Here is a 25,916-nt window from a genome sequence, read left to right on the forward strand (position 1 = left end):
ACCTCTCTCTAGCAATATCTATCCATCCATCCATCCATCCATCTACCTATCTATCTATCTATCTATCTATCTATCTATCTATCTATCTATCTATCTATCTATATATCTCTCTATCTCTCTAGCAACATATCTATCTCTCTAGCAATCTATTGAGTGATCTATCCATCTTTCTGCCTGTCTATATTGGCATAACAACTTTAAAATGCAGATGTTTATTAAAGGGTTAAAATAAGCCATTTTTTAACTCAATTCTGTACTAATGTATTTTCGTATCATTTTGCACCCTCACTATATATAGTCAATGCTTCCATCATTCCCATGTTAATACAGATTCTGGCAAAATGCTGTAGCAAAAAACAAATGCAAAAAATAAAACAAATTAGGGGAGATTTTACTCCACATTTTCCTAAAACAAGTACAAGAAAACAATGCTGGTTAAATGTTACATGAGATAGAAGGAATAAATAATGACTATAGAAAAAAAAAATCACATTTACCAAGGCATCATGGGGAACATAGTTCACAAACATCTGCAGTGCCAACCATCACTGCTCTATGCTATGTAAGTCTTGAGATTTCAATAACATGTACATTGGTCAAATGAAAGTACGCTGATGTAGAATGCACATAAAAAGGTCAGTTTTGGGGATTTTAATTAGTTTATTCTCATATATTTGAAAACTACTACTAATATTTTTTTCACTAAATATTATGCCATGGTGACATTGCCATTGATATGCCAAATTACAGTCAAAAAAGCCAAGTTGAAGAACTTATCTCTATCTCAACCAAGGTGGATCTATCTCTCCACTACTCTCTACTGGTATTTTGCTCAAAGGTTAATGGTTCCCCTGAACTCATTGTTTTTAGGGAATTAACTACTAACAATAAATTCTGTGCAACATTTTTTTTTCTTTTTCACTAATTTAAGGCAGATTTTCCATAAATTACATTGCATGAAACAGAAAAGGACAAAGTGTATTTTTCAATTTAGAAAACTGCACGAGTTGTGAAAATTAGTGGTTTACACAAAACATTATCAATATAATAATGTATGCATTTCCTACATATTATGCATTTCCTAATTTTCACAATAGTAAACATATGAGTTAGATATCCCACGCTTAATTTTTAAGCAAGTGAAAAAAACCTCACTAAAATATATATTTGACTTAGAAAACCTTCCGTGGCACAAAGGTAGCATTGAAACAATTGCACTAAAATTTAGAATCTCATTTTAAAGGGACATGCATCACTTTGAGACAGCTTTACCTTTGAACAATATAGCTATCTCACTCTGTAGGCTGAAAAATAAGTAAATATGTTTTTTTTTTCCATTGTTAACTCTCTATTTTTTTAATTTCCTCTTCTTTATTTTCTTTCCATATCCACACCAAGAGAGACACTCATTTAACCTGTGTCCTATCCCTAGGAATGCTGAAAAAGTTTATTGGGCAAACCTGACTGATTTAGCAGATCCTCTCACGGCACACAGTCACAGCATGGGGGATGGGGGCCGGGAAGCTGCACTGGCTAAGTGGAGAAAGCTGAATTTATATTTCAAACTCTTTTTTAGCACAGATTAGAAAACCACAATTTAACTGCTGATACAGAACACATTTACAAACAGATTTACAGGCCACTGGGCTACATCCGTTATTCTAAGTTGAAAAATGAATTAACAGTTTTATTTCCAATGAGTGTCCACAGTGACTGGGCTATATTGGTTCTCAGTTAAAACAATGTAGCAACAAATGCTACTTTCCCTATTCACAAGCTTCCTGTCCCAAAAACCTCATTATTTGACCTTGATCTGTGCAGAGAACAACTTACAGTCACTTGAAAACGAAATACAAAACAACATAGTATTTTCATTAACTGTTCATGTTACTGTTAATTTGGTTATTAGTGTTAGTATTTGTACAATACACAGAGTATTTCCATGGAGATATATTTAATCCAGGGAGATATTTTTAAGCCACTGAGTGGAAGAGACATTCAAAGACTAAAAATGTACAAATGTCACAGAATAGTTAAGCCACACTAATTTGAAACACATTCTTATCCAGGATTTCACATCAAAAAGTTATCCGCTTCATTAAAAATATAATCACTTCATATGCACATCAAAAGGGTGAATGCAGACAGTGTTCCTTCCTTGATACATTAAAGATACATTTACAAGAGGCATTCATCTCAACCTGATTGAACTGATTATTTCTTTCAATTAATTTGTCACACCCTTTGGGCAGAAGCTGGTCTGTGCCCTGGTAGAAGCAGGAACCAAGGTGTATAAAGAGAGTGCTAAGCTCATGATATATATATATGTATTTATATTTTCATGTGTATATACATATACAGGGCTTGCTCATAATGGGTCTAGGTGGGTCCTTGGGCCAAGTCAGCACTATGGGGGGTGGCGGTTTAGGCACAGTGATGGGATGTTTGATCCTACTTCAAAAGCCCCAATGAGGCAGCCACCATGGCCCTTTAACAATTTTCCCTTTATTGGCACTGGTAAGTGCCAATTTCTGCCACTTAGTAACCCCAACCCCTTCCAGAGAGATGATGTGTTCCACCTTTTTTTGTGGCTAGGGTTTTCCAATGTTATGTGACCAAACTCGGCTGACTCAAGGAAAATAGGGAGGTACTCACTTCCAGGATACCACAATGTGAATTTATAGATTTAATTTTGTTTTTCAGATCTCAAAAGTACATATTTGTTAAGGGCCGGATTTCCAGTTGGGCAAAATGGGCACCTATACTGGAATCTGTTGTGTAGGGAATGCCTTTTTTCCAGCATTTATAATGTGCCTTTTTTGAGTTTTTGGTGAGTTGACAGCCACTGTAGCCTTGCCAACCTTCTATGCTTGACAGTGGAGCTAAAATAACAGATGTAGATGGTGTAAAACGTAGTGCTGTCCCAACTCCTCCAGTGTCTGTGTTTGAGGCTGGACAGGAAGTGGAAGGGATCACTTCCCATCTGCCAGACTCTCATACAGGAAATGCCTTGCAGGAGGAGCAGGGATCTCACTGAGTGATACAGATTGTATAACAGCTGAAGCGGCTTCACAAGCAAACTATAAAAGTTATAAAAGTAAATATTTTGAAATTAACTCTTCAGACTCCACATTCCCTAACATCTCATTTTCCCTAACCATAAATTTAACCCTTCTGAAAACTTGAATAAAGCCTAAATCATTAAAATACCTTAATCATAGGTTTAACTTCTCTCAAAAACTAAACAACACATGTACCCTAATATTAAATTTAAACAAATGCTAACTGTAGCCCTGAAAATCCCAAACATCCCAGTACCGAAATGCTAAATTAAATTTCTAACCCTAAGCCCAGTAATTCTACACATCCCTTATACCACAATTACAACCCATCTAAAGCTTTGAAAACACTAAACATCCTATGTATTAAACTCTTAAATTTACCCCTCTCAAACCTTGAACCCCCTATACCAGGCATAGGCAACCTTTGGCACTCCTGATGTTTTGGACTACACCTCCCATGATGCTTTGCCAGCATTATGGGTGTAAGAGCATTATGGGGGATGTAGTCCACAACATCTGGAGTGCCAAAGGTTGCCTATCCCTGCCCTATACCATAACCACCTCTAATTTTAAAACTGCATATGTTTACACAGCTGCACACATGCCTTATACTCACAGATATACACCTCAGAATGCTGTACCTACAGGCACCTAACATGTAAATCTGGCCCTGTATTTGCTAAATGTAGGGAATTAGTAAACATAATTTCCACCATCCTGGTAAGTAACAGTTCCCCTTTAAACTACCTCTTTTTACACCTCTATTTGAGGTATTATTGATATTTTCAGATGATATTGTTGAGAAACCAATGCTATGAGGGATATTGTACACTTCATGTGGTATTAAGCTGCCCAGACCATTCATCATATATGTCTTCTGTTTTGATACATTTTTCTATTGTAAACTATAAGTTATTAATATAACATATTGTATCATTTTTTTCAACTATCACTCAGCACACATTGTATTTATTACAGTCTGAATTATGTGTCTGCTTTACGTTAATCATTCTATTTTTTTTTTCTCACAGCTTTACAAAGACATAACTGTGATCTTGAGTAATCGAGAAATGTGGACATTCCCTAACATTTTTCCATCTTTCTAAAAAATAAATAAATAAATAAAAACCAGTAAAGACTTTCCACATAGAAAACATGGGTTTATAAATATAATTAGTTAATTGTTCACCCAAGATGTTTGTAGATTACATTTCCCATAATGCTGTACCAGATAAAAATCGGTCTGTGTATCATGGGAAATGTATATTAAATGAATCAGAGGTGCGAAGGGCTGTCAACTCGATACTGGTAGAAAAAAAGCTTATAATGATTGGGAAAAAACACAAACTATATTCAATATTATTGCATTACTGGTTAAATACAGTACATTTCAGTTGGCTACCCAATGGTAAATTTAGTAATCATAGTAAAAAGATATATATATATATATATATATTCTCTTGTTCAAAATCAAAATGATGCATGCTCTTAAACTTCTGTAAAATTGTGATTATTTAAGCAAGGTCTAACACATGCATTATATGCAGAGAAAGAACAATACATTACATATCTAAGTAAAACATTATTGTCAAGTGACAAAATAGAAAAACAAACTGTATTAGAATTATCATTGCCACATCTTAAGACCATGCTGTGACTAGAGTCACATGACTCAGCCTAAGCCTATTAGCTGTGCATGTTTTCTATTGGTTTGCAATGTACAGGCAAGGGACACAGCTCAGGTGCATGCAAGCCAATCAAAATTCATTATAATCAGATATTATCGTGGTTAACCTTAGTAAATGTGGTTGAAACGGTGCTCTGCCTTGTTTAAAAGCACAAGAGCTGCATTCTTGATTATTCCTGCTTGATTTTACCCCTGTGAGAAGTAAAAAAAAAAAGGGCAAGCAAAAACAAAACAAAACAAAAAAAGATAAAATTAACAATATCCCTAACATTCTAGTTTAAGAATAATCATTTAAATCACAGAGTCTCAAACATGATTCTCTGCATATCCAGACACTGGCAATGTTTATATGGGTGTGGAGTATCACCATATTGGCTGTGGGAAAAAAAATGGCAAATTTGGTAAAGTTGGTATTTTTTGATTACCTATAGATATTGATAGATCATATTTACATAATCTGCCATTTCTCATATGAGTGCAAATCCATCAGTCAGTGGCTCACACACATCCATATCTTACCCTACACCATATTAACAAATCTCAACAAACTTCACTGTTTGGGTCATGTGCTTCAAGTTTGAAAATCTATGGTGTTATGATCGACTTTACTCTAAACATAAAACACAGTTGTCTACAAGTTCTTTTCCCGAAGGCATGTCTTAACTAAAACATACAAGTAGTAAAAAGGATTCAGTTATACAATCCAGCATATCGAAATAACCAGATTATTAATTCATCCAGTCGAAAAAACGGAATTACATCATCTCGGTTTAGAAAAATAATCCTTCATTGACATTTATATTTGTAAAACATATATTTATACAACATGGTTCCTACATGTGATGAATCTCATTTCAAGTAATTTATTTTGCATATTCATAGTTAATCATTCTGCACCTTAACTTCTGTTTAAACAATGAATGAAGTCAAACTGAAGATAATTTGTATCTCTTCCACTGTCTGCAGAATGTGGAGGTAACTTTACACTTTACTGCAATGCATGCATTCTCTATTAATTGTACAGTTAACTATGTATAAGATGTGGTTAATTTACAAGCTCTGAAAACCCAAGATGATATCTAAACCTCTTAATTCAGTTCACAGTCATACTTATAATATCTTACTTTTTACAGTATGTCCACTACTTTAAATCGTGGTTTTATGTTTATAAACATTCACTGTGTGCCAGTGGTATTTCCTCAGTTCTGGACAAAATGATGCGCAGTGTCATCAGTCTGTCTGCTAAGGAGAGACAGTGTACTCTATGATTCTCTATGGCAGTATCACAAGTGTACTGTGACATGGGCCTCTGCTCCTCTACCTCCAGCATGACACCAGAAGAGGAGTAGGCCATGGAGGCACCCATGACTCAATGTACCATAAGCTCTCCAATATGCTGCAGCTAATTCAGCAAATAAAAAGATCAATTTTATTTACATATAAACATAATACTGTGTATATTTTCTTACTTACTATTTTCTTATGTGCTTTGGTTTTTATAATTTAACCGTACATTTTTCTCTCCAAATTGCAAAAAAAGGACAACATATATTTTTTACTTTTACTTTTAAGCTTTTACTTTTAAGCTAAGAGCAAATGAACTACTTTAATAAAATAAAATAAAAATACCTCAGTCTCTTTTTAAGACACACTTGGTGATCACCTAAATTGGATTTCTATTACTTTTGGACCAATAGCAAATAACAGTGATATGATTGTTAATGTCTTGAAGCAGTTTTTTCAAACCTGTGTAAAATTTTAGCCCAACTGATAATGTAACCGGGTAGCATCAACAATACAAAACGTCCGTCTCCTGAGCTATAACTGATTGCAGTAATGAACGGTTATGACCAGAGTTTGTTTCCCTCATCTCACTCCAAAATTCTGATAAACACTAAACACACAGGTTACCGTTAAAAAGCAAAACAAAGATATATATGACAAACCAGAAATTGTGTAGAATTGACAAGGGAGTTCCAAATGTTAGTCCAAAAAAGCTACATTAAAAAGAATCTTCAAACAAAAACAGTTTACAGTATAGTCAACACACCTCTAAATGTATCTTTTTTTAGTATTAGAGGAATCTATGCTACAAGGTAAGGGTTAAATCTAAGTTAGAACAAATGGTATGAAATATGTTTAAAAATGTCTGCCGTTATTTTGTTTTGCTACTTTTATATACATTTTCCAGCTGTTTGCTGCAAGAGATGTGTGCAACAGAATGGAACATTTATTTTAAATGGTGATGGTGGCTGACTGGTTGTAAATAACATTGTTTCCATTAATTCTTAAAGGGACACTCCAGTGCCAAAGTAAAAAACAAAAACAAAAACAAAAAAACCACAAACAGAAATCACTTTTTAGCAGAAATACCCATAAATAAAACTTGCATCTTTTGTCTGGAGATTTAGCAAGTCATCCCCTTCTAACCCCACCAAGACTTTCCGTGGCTGTCCAATCACAGACTTCCCATTGCAGCTCAACGAGAAGTCTTTGCAAGGCAGATGCTCTGGGCAATTGCTGGCTATTGAGTTTATCTCCACTGAGCTAACTGAACCAGGAAGTCAAAGGACTGGGTGTCTGATAGCCAGGGGGGAGGGGGGATGTGCAACAAGGTTAATATATAAAAGTGACAATTTCTATTGAAATATGCACTTTTTGTAAAATAAAAAAAAAGATAACACAATCTTCATGTATAAAGCACTTTAGCAAGTGTCCCTTTAACTCTGAATGGATTGAATTCCATTAAAGCATTTTAGTTGACTAGAAATTGAATTAAGACTTCCTACAGCAATCACGATTTTTATTGGTTCACTTAATTGAATTCAAATAATAATTTATTATTAAGTAATATTCCATTTAGAGTTCTACCACATTGTTGACAATTTGCAACCAGACAACAGGCACATTATATTTCTTCTAAGTAAATTGTTTCCTCTGAGAAAAATCAACTTCTTAATAATTGTGTTTTTTTTTTTACTTTTATGATAATTCAAATCTGCGAAATGTGTTTGTGAACAGAATAATGAGCATGAATAGCAAGAACGCACTGCATTTTACTGAGTGTTCTTGGCCAGTGTCATAGCTTCCTAGATTCTCTTATTTCATGGAAAGGATTTCAAACTGGTGACATGATCTTGCTTTTCTTTTTGAAATTCTCCTATGTGATTCACCTGCTCTTTATACAATTACAGTGTTTGCACTGTAGTTGCTGTGATTAACCTTCTGGCAAGCTGGGTCAGGCTCCTCCCACGCTCCTCCCCAGCCAGCTGGGGAGACTTAATGCGCATGCGCGGCAATGGCCATGCTCACATTAGGATTTCTCCCATAGGAAAGTATTATTCAATGCTTTCCTATGGGGAAAAATCTGACGCTGGAAGTCTTCATGCAGAGCGTGAGGACGTCCACCATCAGAAACCGGACCAAAGGTCCATTTCAATTCAGAAAGTCCCTCTAGTGGCTGTCTGGTCTGAGTGCCTATAGTGTCCCTTCAAGCACCTCATAACAGTTCAGGATTTAGGGATCACCCAGTTGTGTCTAAGGTGTTTTTAGAAAGGAAAACAAAACACTTTAGACACAACAGGTTAATCCATAAACCCTGAACTGGTAGGTGGTACTTGAGGACTGGGCAATATGCTGGCAATGTAGTCATCATATGAGCATCATGGGGGCGCTACACTCTGTTTGAAAAAGTACCCAAGTAGGGCCAGTTGATACAGAGGTAATCAGGATGTATTATTTTTTGATATTTTGTATCACATGTAAAAGAAGCAAACTTGTTAGAAAAAGGTTCTTTACCTTTTATTGTCAGAGACCAACAGTATATAATGTGCATGGTATTAGCCTTCAGATCCATTCTATAATTAAAAAAAATTCTACAAATTGCTTAAGTAAGTCTTTATTAAGCAATCATTCAGTGATCAGTGGAAACCCACGCGTTTTTTTTATCACTGACTCTCAGTACTGTGTGTGGGGTGAGGAATGGGGAAGAAGCACGAAGTTAGCTTCTTCTTGAGTGGAGATCCTGGGGACTGACTTTGGTGTTCTAAGCTATTTGCAGTGAACGACCAAAGACAACTGCCAGTTGGATCTTTGTGAATTTATTTCAAATGATATGAAAGGACAAGAAGACTCTAAGGAATCACTTTTTAGTGCTCTTGAGTAATAAATTCCATGTAAACTAATATCATCATTGTCAACGAGATGTGATTTGAAGTTGTCATCCACAATTCCAGTTTAAAACGGTTGTTTAGTTTGATTCTAGAGTGAGCGTGAATGAAAGAAACATGTATGTTACAAATAACTAAGGTGCTTTGATTAACCATTGCTGAGCAGATACAAATGCAACAACAGACACAACAAATCCAAATACATTTACAAACTAAGTAAATACAGATTAAAGCCTACCTCTTTGCTTTCCTCCAAGTCGGATTCACTGCTAAAATCTTCTGTGTTTAGATTTTCGAAATCAGATTCCCCAACAGCAATAGGCACAGTTACAGTGAGGCTTGGGTTATGTATGAATGACATGTAATCATTCTCATCGATAATGTATTTTTCGACACTGCTGCCTACGCCACTGGTTGTACCATTCCCACCTTTGTGATAATCGAGGTCCTTATGTATATCCACTGCATTGTGGTTAAAAAGACAGCTTTCTTTTCTGTTGTGCAGCTCTTCAAGCGGTTTGATTTCATCTAGACCTTTTTGTTTCCGAGTAAAGGCATTTTGACAGCATTCACCTACTGTTATTTTAACAAAATCTATTCCTTTTTGTATCCTTCCCACAGCAATTTGAAGATTGTTCATTTCATTGTCATCGTCTGTAGCAGTGAGATTGTCTGAACTAAATGAGCTGAGCAACAAGGCCAGGAACAAATTCAAAACCTATGTAGTGTATAAAAATATGCGTTATTTTATCTCCAAATATTCCTATGAGCCATGCATAGATTACAAAATAATAAATTATTTGTAGTCAAACAACATACATTGTAGTAATAACTGGACATTATTATATTTAGGTTTGTGTTGGGGTTGTCCTGGGGATTAAAAAAAGGACCATCAGGCCATTTTTACCAAGGCAAAAGAGTGGTATTGAGCTCTACCATCTGGATAGTGTTCATCCTATTTCATAGACTGTCCTTTTTAAGTAATTATATTGCTTTTTTTTCTGCCAACTCTTGTTTCATGCATGGTCTAGTTCTGTTTTACCTGACAGCTGAATCTGGTAACCCCTGGTCAAGATCTCCAAGGAAACATATCTAAGAAATTGAGATTCAAAGCTTCCACATGCACAATTTAGGTGGCAGTATATATTGTTACTATTCTCCAGATAAAACAAAAATCTAAGAAATATCAGATTTATGACCTAGTGACCACTACCCAGAAAGACTACAGGTATCACACCCACAGCAAAAAAAAAGCATCTGAAAAATAATGTAGTACCCATTTTTGTTGATGCCCACAGAGGTTGGCAAGAAAAAATGCAGAATATGCCCAATAAGTAAGTGAGGCACCATTTGAAATGAAAGAAGTTAACTCAAAAGTGGAGTTAGCTACTGCTAAACTGTGAGCCTTTTGAATTTCCATAACCTTCATTACAAAAGTGTTAAACTATGCACTTAGTACTGTATTTCTCTCACTAGCATATTTAAATGTCTAAAAGCCAGATGTCCTGGAGTTCTACTTAGTGGCCACACATTAACAATAATTTGAATGAAACAAACTTGCTCTGCACTTACCACCAGGTTTCCAATGACCATTACTAGCATGAACACAAGGAGGCACATAGATTGTCCTGCAACCTCCATACAGTCCCACATGGTCTCTATCCATTCTCCGCAGAGCACTCGGAACACAATAAGGAATGAATGGAAGAAGTCGTGCATATGCCAGCGAGGAAGCGTGCAGTCTTCAGCTATTTTACAGACGCATTCCTTGTAGCTTTTCCCAAATAACTGCATTCCAACCACGGCAAAAATGAAAACAATGATTGCCAACACCAAAGTCAAGTTCCCCAAGGCTCCCACAGAGTTGCCGATGATCTTTATCAGCATGTTGAGAGTAGGCCATGATTTAGCCAACTTGAAAACACGAAGCTGGTGAAAAATGTTAAAAAGATTCTGTAAGTATTAACAGTTTAGAAATTCTTGAAATTTTTTGGTGCAGCTATCAATATAACCTCTATTTTTTCTCTTTCCACCTACATGCGCTAAGGACATTCCAGACTGAAAGCGACCACAGTTTTTAATGCATTATAAGACTTAAATACGACAATGGGATATACATAGATTGTCCTTTTAATTTCTACTAGCAAAATGCATAAATTATTATATTCCATATGTTGTTCATACTGTTAAGGACAATTTCGACATGTTTCCCAAGTGTTCATGATTCTTTCATAATAATGGCAACCTACATAACATAGTTGTCACCATGGTCTTGTAAATGATAGACAAAGTTATTTTCTAAAGTGAGAATTGAAAATGAATTCCAAATCAAAGATCAAAGCAGATAAACTGAAAAGAGAATTGACCTTTATAACAGTTACAAATGCATGATGCCAAATTTGAGAGTGGAAGATGGAGGAAGATATTCAATTACAAAACAAAGAAGTAAAAGCAGTGAAGGAACCCAGGGTTGCATAGATGTCTTTATGGTAGAATGCTAAAACACAACCGATATTGGATGCATTTTGTACAATCTCATAAGCTACCTTTAACACAGTAAACATTGTATGTATTATTCAAAACACTACATAAATGTAATACATTTTCTTACCAATCTGAATGACCTCAAAACTGATAAACCTTCAACATCAGCCAGGCCTAATTCCATCAAACTTAGACTTACAATAATACCATCAAAAATATTCCAGCCTTCTTGAAAATAATAGTATGGGTCCAGAGCAATTAGTTTAAAAACCATCTCCGCTGTAAAGATGCCCGTAAAGACCTGTAGTAAAATGGAAATATAAGCCATTAGTCTGATTTCTCTCTAATGGTTTGCCATCATATTTAGACTTTAAAGCATTTATGAATTACCACTGAAGACATGAAGAAGCCCCTGTGCATTATGTAAGTTCAGTAACCTCAGCGATAAAAAATATGACTTTCTTTGTATTCATCCTTCTATGTATCACAATGCTACAACATGCAGAGTTACAGCTTCAGGCTTGAATACAGTAAGATTTTGCTATATTTATGGAGGCATGAGGGATCCAGGGGGGCTAGATGGTGGTGTTAACACTATAGGGTCAGGAATACATGTTTGTGTTCCTGCCCCTATAGTGATCCTTTAACTTAAGTAAACTATATATGACAGAACATTTCTGATGCCCCAAAAAAACAACAGATTCTGAAGAACTCAATATCAGGTCCTAGACCCTACTACTGCTTTGGAATGAATAGATGCTGCCTGGAAATCTTGGGCCAAGCCAAGACCTCAATTGAATATTTTTCACAATGATCACAATTTGTTAGAAACTGTTTGTTTTAATTTGTTAAAACTTTTCAAATGATTTATGTGCACAAATGCCCAAGAAATCACTTACAATTTTTTTTAAACATATTTTCACAATTTTAAAAGCTTATACATGAATAGTAAATCGAAGGACAAAGAACGCAAATTAAAGATGAACACATCTGTCCAATAGCTTCATTACCAACTTTGGCTATTTTTATTTTATTTGAAAAAAAAACCAAAAAACATAAGAACTTCAAACGTTTATGTTATGTGCTAATCATGTTGCAAATGTATAAACAAATAATAGAAGAGAATAGTCTAGTTCAATTTTTCAGACATGAAATACATATTTGTACCACTTGCACCATTTATGGATATGCTTTTACTGTTTACTGTGTGACAGTGTAGAAGATGCAATCTGTTAATGGATTCAACTTTACAGACAGATGTGATAATAGAAATTGAATAATGACCACAGAGTTTATTTCTGGTGCTCTTATAAGCGTACAATTATACTCAGATGCATATTATTCAGCTTGGCCAACCAAGTCACAAGTGAGTATCCTTAGGCCAGGGGTAGGCAATCTTTGACACTCCAGATTTTGTGGACTGCACCTCCCATAATACTCTTAGAGACATAATGCTGGCAAAGAATCTGGGGAGATGTAATCTGCAACATCTGGAATGGACGGTTGCCTACCTCTGCCCTAAGCTTTAGCTTTGATCTGGAAAATTCATTAAACTTGAGTTTATGGTCAGTTTTACAGATTTTACACCATATAAGCTAGTTTGCCAAGTTTAGTCCTAAAAAGCTGGCTGCATAAAGTAGAACAACAATATTTTCACCAAAAACCTTTTTGCAAAGTGAGTAAGACACAAGCTCTTCTATAATAGCACATTTTCTTGAGCTGTTTAAGTTTAGCATACATTTATTTATAGATATATAGACATTCAACAAATTAAATATGCATACATCTACTTTTTTTGCATAATTATAATTTAACTGTTATATGAATTAATTTTGAACTTACCAGGTTTCCAGCAGAGAGAACGTAGGAGAATTCCTCGGTCATGGGGTAGTGTTCCATTGCCATGAACAAAGTGTTTAGTACGATGCAGATTGTGATTGCCAGATCCACAAATGGGTCCATAACAATTAATTTCACAACCTGTTTTATTCTCAACCACGTGTCGCTACAGTCCCAGATTAAAAAGGTGTTTGCAAATTTATACCAACATGGCGGGCACTTCTGTCTGGATTCTTCGAGCTCTGTTTAATAGTTGTAGGAAACAATTAATTTTCATAGTTAGATCAGCCGACAAAAGAGTCATTAACATTTCATTATCTTTCTGAATTTATGGAGGGTTTATTTACTAAAGTTAGAATACAAAGTGTATTCAAATGAATTTCAAATTTAAGGCCAGAGTAGCTGAATTAAAAGCAGAGCTGACTTTTTCGTTTGGCTATTTTGACCTTAATTTGGAAATTGGAAACGATATTTTATGCAGCATACCTTCCATTGTGTTCGTCAAAATACTGGCGACACTTAGTGCTCTCTGTCTTGTGGTTGCTGGGTCTTCCAACAGATCTGCCGACAACTGGAAAAAACTTGGACGTCTTTTTCTAACTTCTGTCTCCGTGGTAGTACCCTAAACATCCATAAAATTTAGAATTGTAATTCAGGCAAATGTTACTTTGTTATCTAATGATAAATAAACTTTATCTTGATAATACAAATATAGTATCTCAGTTATTGCACTATAAAGAAGTATAGAATGAAAAAAAAAAGAAAGAACTCATACACAGGATTAAGGGAGCATTGTTGTGATTTCAAAGTGAATTCACTAAGAGTTTCATATGTATGCCAAATATTTGAAATGGAAAAGATCTTCAAGTCTGCTATGCTTCCAGGTCAGCTTTTTGGATTTAAACTCGAAATTTACTTTAGATTCCCGACGATTATCAGTTTAGTAAATGCATTATGTATGTAAAGGGCCAGAAATATGAAAGCAAAGTGCAGAAATATTAATATTTGTGCATTCAGTTTCAAACAAATAGCATTTTTTCCGAATTTTGGGTGAGCGCTCGCTTGTCTGAATTCCGTAACTGAATTGCCATATTGACCAAATCATGAAAAATACGAAATGGACAATGGACAAACAGTTTCATTGTATTCGTGATTCAGAGTTCCGTCCAAAAAAGATTATTGATTGGAGAAATACGATTGATGGTTAGGGGACAGCCTCTAAATGTTATTCACAGGCCAAGTGACAAGTCACTAATAGAAGGCAAAAAAGGAGGAGCAGTGATAAAAATCGATATATTTCTGAAATATTTAATATATGAAGATAGATTAGTTTTAATTACTGCCCCTCCTCTTTCTCCTTTTATTGGTTATTTTTTGTCACTTGTCTGTAAACCAAATAGCAGGAAAAAACGCTTATTAGTGTATTATTTTTGTGCCCTTTTGGTTCATCGAAATTGTTTTCCCAAAATGATTACAAGGGCAAACTGAAACACCATATAGACGAACTGGTAACTGCCCACAACAAAAGTTTTTTTTTTTACCGAATTGATTGAGCCAAACCCCATTTTTCTGCCTGCCCGGCATAAGTCTAAAATGCTTCCTTCTTCTTCAGGACAACATTCGACAAATCTGCTACTAAGAAAAGGGCAAGAAGAGTGTGGAATGCATGCTCAAACAAGAAGCATGGAGCTATTGACACAAATTTAGACAGATATGCTTCCAACAGCGATACTGCATGGATGGTGACATCATCCATGCCATTATTCTATATAATGAAGGCAAATAATAATGGTGACTTGCCTCCATGCAGATTAGTGGGAGTTACACTCCCTAATTTCATCTATGCCATGTCCTTACCCTTTAATCCCTACACTACATATTAACCCAAAAACTACTCTATGCTATACATTAATATCTCCACTACACTATAAATAAACATTAAACCCTACACTACACATTACCACCTGCAGTGCCCAACGGTAACTATTATCTATAAAAAATACATAACAACTAAGTGCGTATTATGGGAAAATAATACCATCTTCGAGTTCTACAGATATTCAGTTCTTGCCATTCAGATTATAATTAGCACAATTCAGTATGTTGTGAATTACACAGAAAATGGTGTTGATTCCAGTTCCACATGTGGTATATAAGAACTAGGGCAGTGAAATTGGAATAAAAAGGGTAAATGATAAGAGTATAACAAAGAGGAAATTCATAAAACTGAATATATATATATATATATATATATATATATATATATACATACACACACACACATTTAAAGTTGACATACCTCCCAACATTTACAATGTCAGCAGGTGGCATTGTGATAATGAGCTTGGCACTAGGATTGGTTTCAGATGACAGACTGATATGTAATAAGGAAAGAGTTTAAAAACATCTCAAAATATATAATATTTTTAAACTTATTTAGTATCACATATAAACACAGTAAGAAGGGAAAAGGGGGTTGTGCCTCCTTAAATAGGATGCTTGGGAGGTATGCTTTAATAAATGAAGCAAGCATAATATAAAAACATAAGAATGTAAAGCAAAGAAATACAAAATGATAAAAGAACAGTGGATTATAAAACTACAGCACATGGCAAAAAAACAAAATGTTTTCTGATATTATGACAGCTCTGCTACATTAACCCCTTAAGGACACATGACATGTGTGACATGTAATGATTCCCTTTTATTCCAGAAGTTTGGTCCTTAAGGGGTTAAGCAGTTGATTGCAGTGAATTGAAAAAACAAATGTGTGACTTTAGCTGAATTTGAAATAATTTTTATTGGCATATATCAAAAAATGTAATTTAATTGCATAACAATTCACTGTTTCGCGCATAAACCTGTTTGTGTGTTTAATTGTTTTCTCAACAATCTATGAGACCGGAGATCAATGCTGATTAATCAAGCCAGATAAATTACTTTTTAATAAATTATAAATTGTGGTAGAAAATTATTTAATTTACCTATTTGTATTACGGTATCATGGGATTATGGCCTAATAGTACAGTCAACCATAATGTAATCTTTAATAAATAAATCAGTACATTTATAAAATAAAAATTATAGTAAAATGGATAATTAGTATAATACAATAGTTAATGAAAACTTCTTAGTTGGATGTGATTTTTAAAATGATAAGCGAACACTAGCCTATTTGTTTGCCAAAATCACATTGATTCAAATGTATAATTATTCTAATTTACATTAATTAATGGGATTCTGCTGAATATATAGCCATGGGGTTGAGGATTATGGGAAATGTAATTCAAAAGTGTCTAGAGTGCTATGATTACTCATCATTGACACATTTAAATGCTAAAAATGGCAGCATGGTTGTATCTCCTTAATATATATATTCAACCGTTCTGAATGCTCTTGGATCCAGTTCTGGAGAGAGAAGTTTGGATGTGGTAAGAAGACACCACCATGCCTAAACTAATGAAAACATCCTTACATTGTCATCAGAAGTTGGTTTATCTATTATCACCTCTGGCAGAAGTAGTCCAGCAGGCGAAGTCGGACCAGACGGACCACCAAACAGCGAGACCACTCCATTGCAATCCACTGTGCTGTGCTTCATCCCATTTGCTGGAAGGACAGGTAGGATCTTAGATGTCTTACTGGTTTGACTAATGTTACTGTTCCGTCGTTCCCCGTGTCTGTGCGGAACAAACAATGAACCCCTTCTGCTTTCATTGTCCTCAAAGGTGCTGTGTTCATCATCTGCAAAGTCATTTTCTGAACCCATGTCCTTTGCACGATTTCGAAAACTAAACAAGCTGGCTCTACTATTACGCCTCGGGGAAAAGAGAGATCCACGAATGCTGAGCAAAGACTGCAAGGAAAAGAGAGAAACATTTATTTAACACCTGTACTATTCTCATGATAATTAAACATACAGCAAAGAAACAAAAAATATACATCATTCTCTAGGGGAAGTGTATGTGTAGATGATATATACCTAAATCACATCAAAGGTGCTCAACTGAGAATTATCCCCTCTATATATTTTTAGTATTGGATTTAAGTTTTATAAAAGCTTCAGGCTTGTGGAAGAGATGTATTGTAATGCACTGTAATAAGTGGAGGACCTGGAGGGGGCAACGGGGAAACTCCCTCCCCTCCCCCCCGATAATATAGTAAAGCGCAGAGGCTCTTCCTTGCCAGCCCATGCAGAGCCGACGCTATCCAAGTGACGTCCCTGCTATGTGACTTCACAGACTGGAGGGGAGATCAGAGACCTCCCTCACTGGCCCTCTGGCTCCACTGGGTTCTCCTCTCATGAGCTTGAAGTGTTGCCATGGTTACCTTGAAAACACTCTGGATCTCGCAAGAGTAAACTCTAGCCCCAGGAGCTGTAGGCTAGACTTCACTCCCCACCAGGACCACCAGGGCTTGTAAGTTATATTTCCCCTCCCTGGGCTAAGGTAAGAAGGGACAGGGTATATGATATATTTATTTTAATTAAAACATTATATATTTGCTTTAAATCTGCCCACCTACCCCTTCACACACACAATAATTCCCTATACATTCACACACTTCATCCCCCCCACACACTGCCCACATACACACACACTGCCCCCCCCCAAACAAACTGCCCCCTCACACACACACTGTCCCCACATACATACTGCACCCCTCACACACACTGCACCCTCACACACACACACACACACACAAACACTGCCCTATACAAACTGCACCCCTCACACACACTCCACCCCTAATACACACAGACTGCCCCCCACGCACTCACTGCATCCCTCCCTCACACTGCACCCCTCACATACAGCACCCCTCACATACATAGATACTGTACCCATCACACACACATTGCACCCCTCACACACAAACTGAACCCCTCACACACATTGCACCCCTCACACACACACTGAACCCCTCAGACACACACTCTGCACACCTCACATACACTACACCCCTCACACACACTCACTGCACTTCACACACACACTGCACCCCTCACACACACTGCACCCCACACATACTGCACCCCACACACAGACACGGCACTCCTCACACAAACTTCAACCCTTACAAACACACATACACTTCACCCCTCACACACATTGCTCCCCTAGCACACATACACGCACACAAACACACACACACACACTGCACACTTCACCCCCACACATTGCACTCCTCATACACACACACACACATACTATTACCCATCTAGAGGCCCTATCCCTTACTACAGCCCCTAGCCCAGCACACCCCAAGTAAGTTGTCAAACTGTTCTTAAACGGTTTGACTACTTACTCTGGGAGGGCGCCATGGCACTGCTTGCACCATAATTGCTACAGAGAGTTGTAGTGGTTATTGTGCCTGGATTGTTCCTTAAAAAATAATCTACCAGTGCCCCTCCTGAGATTAGGTTCTGGATCCACCCCGACTGTAATGCTGAAATTATGCCACACAATTTAGCTAGGATTTATTGTTCTAGTTAGTGTGGACACAGAGCTTTCTAGTTTACAGGCAAAATAGCCAAACAGACTTTTTGCACCTGGACAGGTAATTAAATAGCCACTTCGACCACTGCCTTTTCTGATGGCACATGATGGCATAATCAATCGGGCAGAAGAAAGAAGGCATTATCAACTTATGGATGATTGGCAATACTGCTGCAAAAAAAATTAAAATTTTCCTCTATAAATTCTCTCAAGCAATAAAATCTCTGTTCTTATAGACATGCCCTACACGCATACTTGCACACAAATAAATAATGTATAAAATAAAACAGTGTGTCTTAATGGGCATGCAGGCTTCAGTGATGTTATTTTCAAATATGGAATGCAATCTTTTTCTCCCTGATGGATATTAGATCCATTATTTTGAACAGTTGCTATTTTCAATGAATTTAAATTTTTTGTTTCAACGCAAACTAAAACCACAAGGATATACAAGGAAATTCTTTGCACAAAACATCAACTATGATTTTGTTAGTCTACTAGTCAGCTCACACTAACTTCATTTTGCCAAACATTTTGCATTAGAAAAATGAATAATAAATCCTTACACTGACTCTGTAATATGTGTTTGTAAAATATCTCAAATTAGAACAGCAGCATAACGTGCTGCTGAACCATGTATGATCATCATGGATCATCATGCATCTATAGCGTTATCTATATTCTCTAGAATTGTGTGTATCTTCTATTGCATGTTTCTATCATGCTGTAGGTGAAATGTATAATAGTGGTAGAAGGGAAGCTAAGGTATGGAAAAGGGTGCAGTTGTTTGCAGTCCTGAGCATATGGTAAAATAGACTGTGGAGACTGGAATATTGCACACTTAGTACTGCTACAAAGAAGCATAAATATAAATGAACGATTTGTGTTATTACTGCTCCTTCACACTAGACTGTATGGCAACTGTAATACTGGAAGGTATGTAAAGAAGGGGTGTTACAGGGCATAGTGGAGGACCACAGGAATATACAGATCTATGCACTTATCATACAGAAACATTAAGATGTTTGTACTTATATGACAATATTTTTTGTGTGTCATTTTCCTTTAGTTGGCAATTTACATCAGGCTGAATTTATGCACAAAAATACATAAGGATAAAGATTGACACTGAAAGGGATCACCTATTCTTGTATCACACTCAACCAGCATCATTATGGTACCTACCTGGTGTGGAGAAGAAAACTTGTTTTCATATGTCAGACGGTTTCCTTCGATAGAGAAACGGAACCCTTTCCTTTTGATGCTTGTTTCTGATTCAGACTTAGGAAATTTTTCATCATCTCCCTTTTCATCGCCTTCTCCTAATTCTTTTTGTTTCTTTTTCTTTTTCCGGTTCCTTCTGTCTTTGGCACTTTTTGAGCTCAGTTTGGAAGCTTCCGAGGAGCTTTCTGATAGTGGACCAAACTCACCTTCTTCACTGTATTCTCTGGATAAGTTCAAAGCTGCAGCGGCTGCCGCCTACAAATGTTAACATAGGTCAAACACTTAATATAATCATAAGAAACGGGAATCTAACATCAAGATAAGATTAATATAAAGTAACATATGCATATTCAGTTGATGCCTTGCCACTGCCTGCATTCCTTGGTATTATATCAATACATTTCTTGATTACAAAGCTTTGCGTATACTCCTTTCACCTTCAGAATAATGCATGTGCTTAGCTAAAAAAACTATTCCAGGTCTGGTTTATTATACAGCTTGAGTTCATCAGCACATTATTAAAAATAAGCATGCCTTTAATGAGGTTTGTACCAAACTAAAACTCTGGTTCAGTGACTTGTGCATAGGTGGTGTTTTCTCATGATCAAACTATCGTTGAGTGATCCACAGTAGTGGCTTGAGACCTATTTGCTCCTTGAAGAAATACAACTAGATGTAGGTATTCAGAAAAAATGTTCAGTTACCACTTTCATAATGAAATTAAGTCTAACCATCTTCACTCAAAAGATGTGTTTTACTGATAGTGAAGGTGGTAGTATTGTAGTATTCCACACTTAGAAGACCTTAAATGTAAATTAGTTCCTGAGAAATAGAACATTTTAACAATATATATTAACACAAAGTGCATTGCCCAATGCCACAGACATTCCTGGAAAGAATCTATAAACATCTGGTTTCCAGTGTACCTGAGCTTCTTCCTGTTGCTTCTTTAGTTGTTCGAGCATCTGCTGAAATTCGGCTTCTTTCTGCTCGGCTTCTTCTAAAGTTGCCTGGTTTTGTTCCTCATATGCCATAGCAACCACAGCCAGGATCAAGTTTACCAAATAGAAGGAGCCCAAGAATATCACCAAAACAAAAAAGATCATGTAGGTTTTGCCCGCAGCTCTCAGGGTCTACAAGAATGTATATATAGATTGGTGGTCTGTATCGAGCAAAGTTTCAAAATGGATTTTGCATAAAACAGCATACACTTAGGAAATATCAAAATACAGAGTTGTTGCTGTATTACTACCATATTGTTGATGGTTAACATCCGACTCTAGAACCAGTGATCGTGGATCAGCCATATCTTCAGATAAATAACTTACTTGCTCTCTCCTGGGAAACACATATTGCTATTAATACTCTGGAGCAGAGCTGTATCATTTTATCAATTTTGAGGACAAAGGGCCTTTATAGTATTCTATCCTGACATCCACCATCTGTAAGCATTTTTTATATAATATACATTATATGATTGCCACACATTATGTGCTGATTTATTCACATTTCAGTTACTGTGATTAGCTACATCTTGTTGCCATGACACGGAATGTTTTTTCAATCACTTATTTTCATTACATACTTGTGGATGAACATTCAGGCTTGAGAGAGGTCTTTGTTGGTTCTAAACAGAATCTGTGCCCGGTGGTGGATACTGGATAGTGTTACTTCTTGTTAATTTTTGCCTGGTTCCTAGTTGTCATGTAGGGAGTAGTTAAGCCCTGCCCTGTGAACACAGCTATACAGGAGATATACTGAAGTGCAGACATGCACATTTCTATTTTATTATCTAGAACAAACTGCACACCAGTGATATTGCCAGGGCAGAGGTGGAGCTTTAGGTACTGAAGGAATTGGGCCTGTAATCTTTGATAATACAACTGAAACCATCAACTCTGGACCGAATTCTTGCTCCTTTAAGTTATGTTTTTATTTATGTATTAAAAACTACATATATCCATTGCCAAGGCTCAACACAGATTTCTGTAGCTGTCTCTACAACATTTTTCAGCCTACTTGCATGTCATAGATCTCGTTTATGTGACTGCAGTAGACTAAGCTAATCAGCAGTGACATTGTGAAACAGGAGTTTCACAATGCAAGACATGAGATGGAGTCTAGGACAGGTAAGTACTTTCTTGTCCCCTCCACCCTATATTCCCATCTTGGACCCTTCATCATCATCATCAGGAAACTGTTGGGTAATGATTGGAGGTAGAGGCACTGATTTAGAGTGGTTAGGTTACAGAGTAGAATTAGAAGCATTAGATTTATGAAAAACGGTTGCAGGTATTCCTTTCCTAATAACTCTCATTAGTCATGCTCATGCTAAAATGGCAATTCAGAAACAGTGGTGCCATAGCAGCATCTCCAAAATATCCTAGACACCACGTATCGTAGTTTATGTTTGTGGAAAAAAGTGGGGGAAATAGTTTTTCACCCATCCCTAATTCAATCAATCCACTGGCACCGCCCAGCTTGGCGTGAAACTACACAAAACTGTACATGGGATGAAAAGTCTGTTTTACCACCATCATTCTCTCAATACAAAAATATTTTCTGTATTGAAGTAAAAGAACATTATAAGACTTCTCCAGGTAATGCTAACAATTTTTACGTTTAATCTTCAAGACTACTCACCAGTTGATATAAATTCTCCCAGTAATCTTGTGTCATTAACCGAAAGAGGGATAAGAATGCCCAGCTGAATGTATCAAAACTTGTATAACCGTAATTTGGATTTTTTCCAGTTTTTACGCACATATATCCTTCTGGACACTGACTAGATAAAACCAATGAGAAATTATAGGATTATTACAACCATCTTCAGTCTAATGAACATGTTTTTTATACGTAAGATCAGAAGATTTACTTGTACAACTTGCATAAACATTCAATGGTTTACCGATTAAAAATTATTTCTGAAGCCTAGAAAACATCTATAGATTTGGATATGTTGGAAACATTGCTATTTTGGTCCTAATTTAGCAATTCAGTTCTAAAGTTACAACTCATTTTATAGTGAAAATGCTCATTAGCATTTTACTGTTGATGAAAATTAAGATTCTCGTTATGACTGGCTACACAGTAGGATACATTGGTGCCCAAGGATAATTTAAAACATACACAAATTTGTGTACAGTTTTATTTTGTTGTCGTCCATTACACTGATCAATGTAAAAGATAAAGGGGAGTGTGACTTAATTAAAATAAATTAATCTAAACAAGCATTAAAAATAAAAAGTTTAATCCTTTTCTGTATTATACAGGACTTGATGAGTAATTAAATTACGGATCATGGTTATGCTAATACACTGAAAAGAATTAACGATATCCATAATGTTAACATCTCACAAATCCTATAATTCTGTTGCAACTCATCACAAAACAAGAAAGGTCAATCGTGGAATTCCTTATATCAACACAAGGGAATAAGCATGGCTTGAATTACACTATGTTGCATCAGATTGCATCATGTAAATATCCCCAGTTCTCATTTGTAGCAATGGACACAAGTAAAAATGAATAATCTTACCCAGAATCTGAAGAGTTGCCACACAACAAAAAGTCTCTTTGACCTTCCAACTTGTACATGTGCTCTGTATAGAAAAAAAACATTATAATAAACAAAATCCAGACATAAACACGTATTACATTACAGGCATTGCTATTTAATTTAGTAATCGGTGTAAAACATTATTTACAAAGAATATGCAGAAAATACCTAAGAAGAACATTTGATAAGAAAGGATGAGTGGTCAAGTGACAGGTGAAAAATTTGGCTGTAAACAAAAAACTGTTCAAAGCTATTTTCTCCAAATCTTCAGATACATTTTGTTTCAGAAAATTCTACTGACGACATCATAAGTCTCTCATCTTTGCGTTACAAAGGTAAAAATTCAAAAGATTTTGCTCACCTTCATTTGCAACATATTCGTCCCAATTAACTGAGATAACTGTTGAGTTAAAAAATGTACCATTCGTTTCCATGGTGCCATTAAAGTAAGATGAATTATGAATTTCATAGGTTGGATTAAGAGGGGGCCAAAGTAAACATTTATTCCTTAAATGTCCCATGAAAAGTTGGAGCCCTATAAGTGCAAATACGCTCAGACAGAACACTGTAAGAATCATGACATCCGAAAGCTTCTTAACCGACTGTATCAGAGCCCCCACAATGGTCTTGAGACCTGTGATGAAAAATAAGCATGCTCTCATTCGTATTACCATCTCACCATAGCTTGAGTAAATCACATAATATACAAATATAAATTAAATTACAGTGATGAGTTAGTTGCATGCAGAAAGCTCAGACAAACACAGTAACATTGACACAAAGCAGTTAACATAATGGACAGCCTGAAGCTGGTGAAAAACAGTGAAATGAGTTGAAGAGACGTAAACAATTTTGTGACTGTGGTTTTCCGGTGCATCACCACAAGCGATGCATTTTATTGGTACTTGTGAAAACAAGTAGGTGGGACACTAATTAAAAACTGCCTTTACAGTCACCCACACAATGGGAGGGAGACCTAGTTTCAGTGAATTCCACCTGCCATAGAATTCTAATGCAGTCTCTTGTATCACATCACATTAATAACTTTGCATAGATAGATTTAAGCTCGCCAGTTGTTGAGTTTCCATAAATGGTTATTTTACCCTTTGGAGTGCAAACAACTTGTGCTCGATGGTTTAAATGAGATCCACGAGAATTACCGTTTTTAATGCTAATCAGTGTAACTATACAGCATCAGTGTACAGCTACATCATTAGCGAGTTGCATGTAGTCTTTCCTTCACCACCCTTTTCATACATTATTTTGTAGTACTGCGTTTACTGTATTTGAGATAACTAAATGTGTTTAATATTTAAGTTTTACACTTTTGGATCCAGGGTATTGAAAATCACTGCTTGCTGGAAGGTTTAATTAGCTCAAATATATATTATTTTATAGAGAGGAATATGTATGTGTAGGAGTGTGAGTGTTTGTGTACAATGTGGATAGCAGTATGTGTGTGTGTGTGTGTGTGTGTGTGTGTGTGTGTGTAACAGTGTGGCTAGTAGCAGTATGTGCAGCAGTGTGTATAGTAGTGCATGTGTGTTGACAGTGTGGGTAGCAGTATGTGTGTATAACAGTGTTGTGAGCAGTATGTGTAGCAGTGTGTGTTTGTGTGTATATGTGTAGGAAGCAGAATGCTTAGCTCTGTGTCTGTGTGTGTGTAACAGTGTGGGAAGCAGTATGTATAGTTTTGTCACTGTGTACAAACTGAGGGGCAGGGGCCATGCACATATCTGGCTCCCCCAGATAGTGATCCCAGAGTCCTGGGGCATCTGTTCTAGTCAGCAAACAGCAGACACTGGGCAGGGAGGGAGCAGGCTTAGGGCTGGATTTCATATCAGGCAGTGTAGGAAACTGCCTACAGGAGTTTGACCACTAGGGGGCGTGAAAATGGACCACTCCTATATTAAACTTTTTTTTTTTTAAACTAAACACCTTATGTGCCCCAAAACAAAATTTCCCTAAATCTCAAAAATTAGGCAACGTTTTGACTTGAACAGATTTTTTTCACGTCCCATATTAAAAATGCATCTGCATTAAAAGTTGCATTTGTTATTTTAAGGTGATGAAATACACCAGTAAATCATTTTACCATATTAATACTGATTCATGTCCTGTATGAAATAGTCCTTTGTTGATGTATGAAATAAGTGACATTTTGTTTTTTTTTTGCTTTATCTTAAAATATTGTAGTCAATGCAACTGAAAAAAAGTTGGTGACAAGAGACAATACATATTTTGGAAATAAAATGGTGCTCTGTTTTTATGAGTGCATAATTTCTCCATAAAACAACCAATTATGGAAGACCCAACCACATTGTCAAAGTTTTCTGTGAAAACAGACTTTATCTATATTGGAAAGGATGTGAGTTTCCAAATAGAATTCACATG

At 36.2% G+C, this 25,916-nt stretch overlaps 1 protein-coding gene across 1 annotated transcript in view; it reads right to left on the reverse strand.

Annotated features, from left to right (window-relative positions):
- LOC134571440 (sodium channel protein type 2 subunit alpha-like) overlaps positions 1–25,916 on the reverse strand; it is a 154,856-nt gene that overhangs the window by 36,086 nt on the left and 92,854 nt on the right. Inside the window, exons 7-17 of the mRNA XM_063429692.1 lie at positions 23,884–24,156; positions 23,502–23,565; positions 22,607–22,748; positions 20,890–21,096; positions 19,925–20,218; positions 16,750–17,097; positions 13,728–13,863; positions 13,245–13,483; positions 11,530–11,703; positions 10,491–10,847; positions 9,157–9,636 (exon numbers count right to left, since the gene is read on the reverse strand). Of these exons, the coding sequence (XP_063285762.1) occupies positions 9,157–9,636; positions 10,491–10,847; positions 11,530–11,703; positions 13,245–13,483; positions 13,728–13,863; positions 16,750–17,097; positions 19,925–20,218; positions 20,890–21,096; positions 22,607–22,748; positions 23,502–23,565; positions 23,884–24,156 (2,714 nt within the window). The remainder of the gene's footprint in view (positions 1–9,156; positions 9,637–10,490; positions 10,848–11,529; positions 11,704–13,244; positions 13,484–13,727; positions 13,864–16,749; positions 17,098–19,924; positions 20,219–20,889; positions 21,097–22,606; positions 22,749–23,501; positions 23,566–23,883; positions 24,157–25,916) is intronic.

This window comes from Pelobates fuscus, chromosome 8 (genome assembly GCF_036172605.1).
Source record: "Pelobates fuscus isolate aPelFus1 chromosome 8, aPelFus1.pri, whole genome shotgun sequence".
Taxonomy (NCBI): Eukaryota; Metazoa; Chordata; class Amphibia; order Anura; family Pelobatidae; genus Pelobates; species Pelobates fuscus.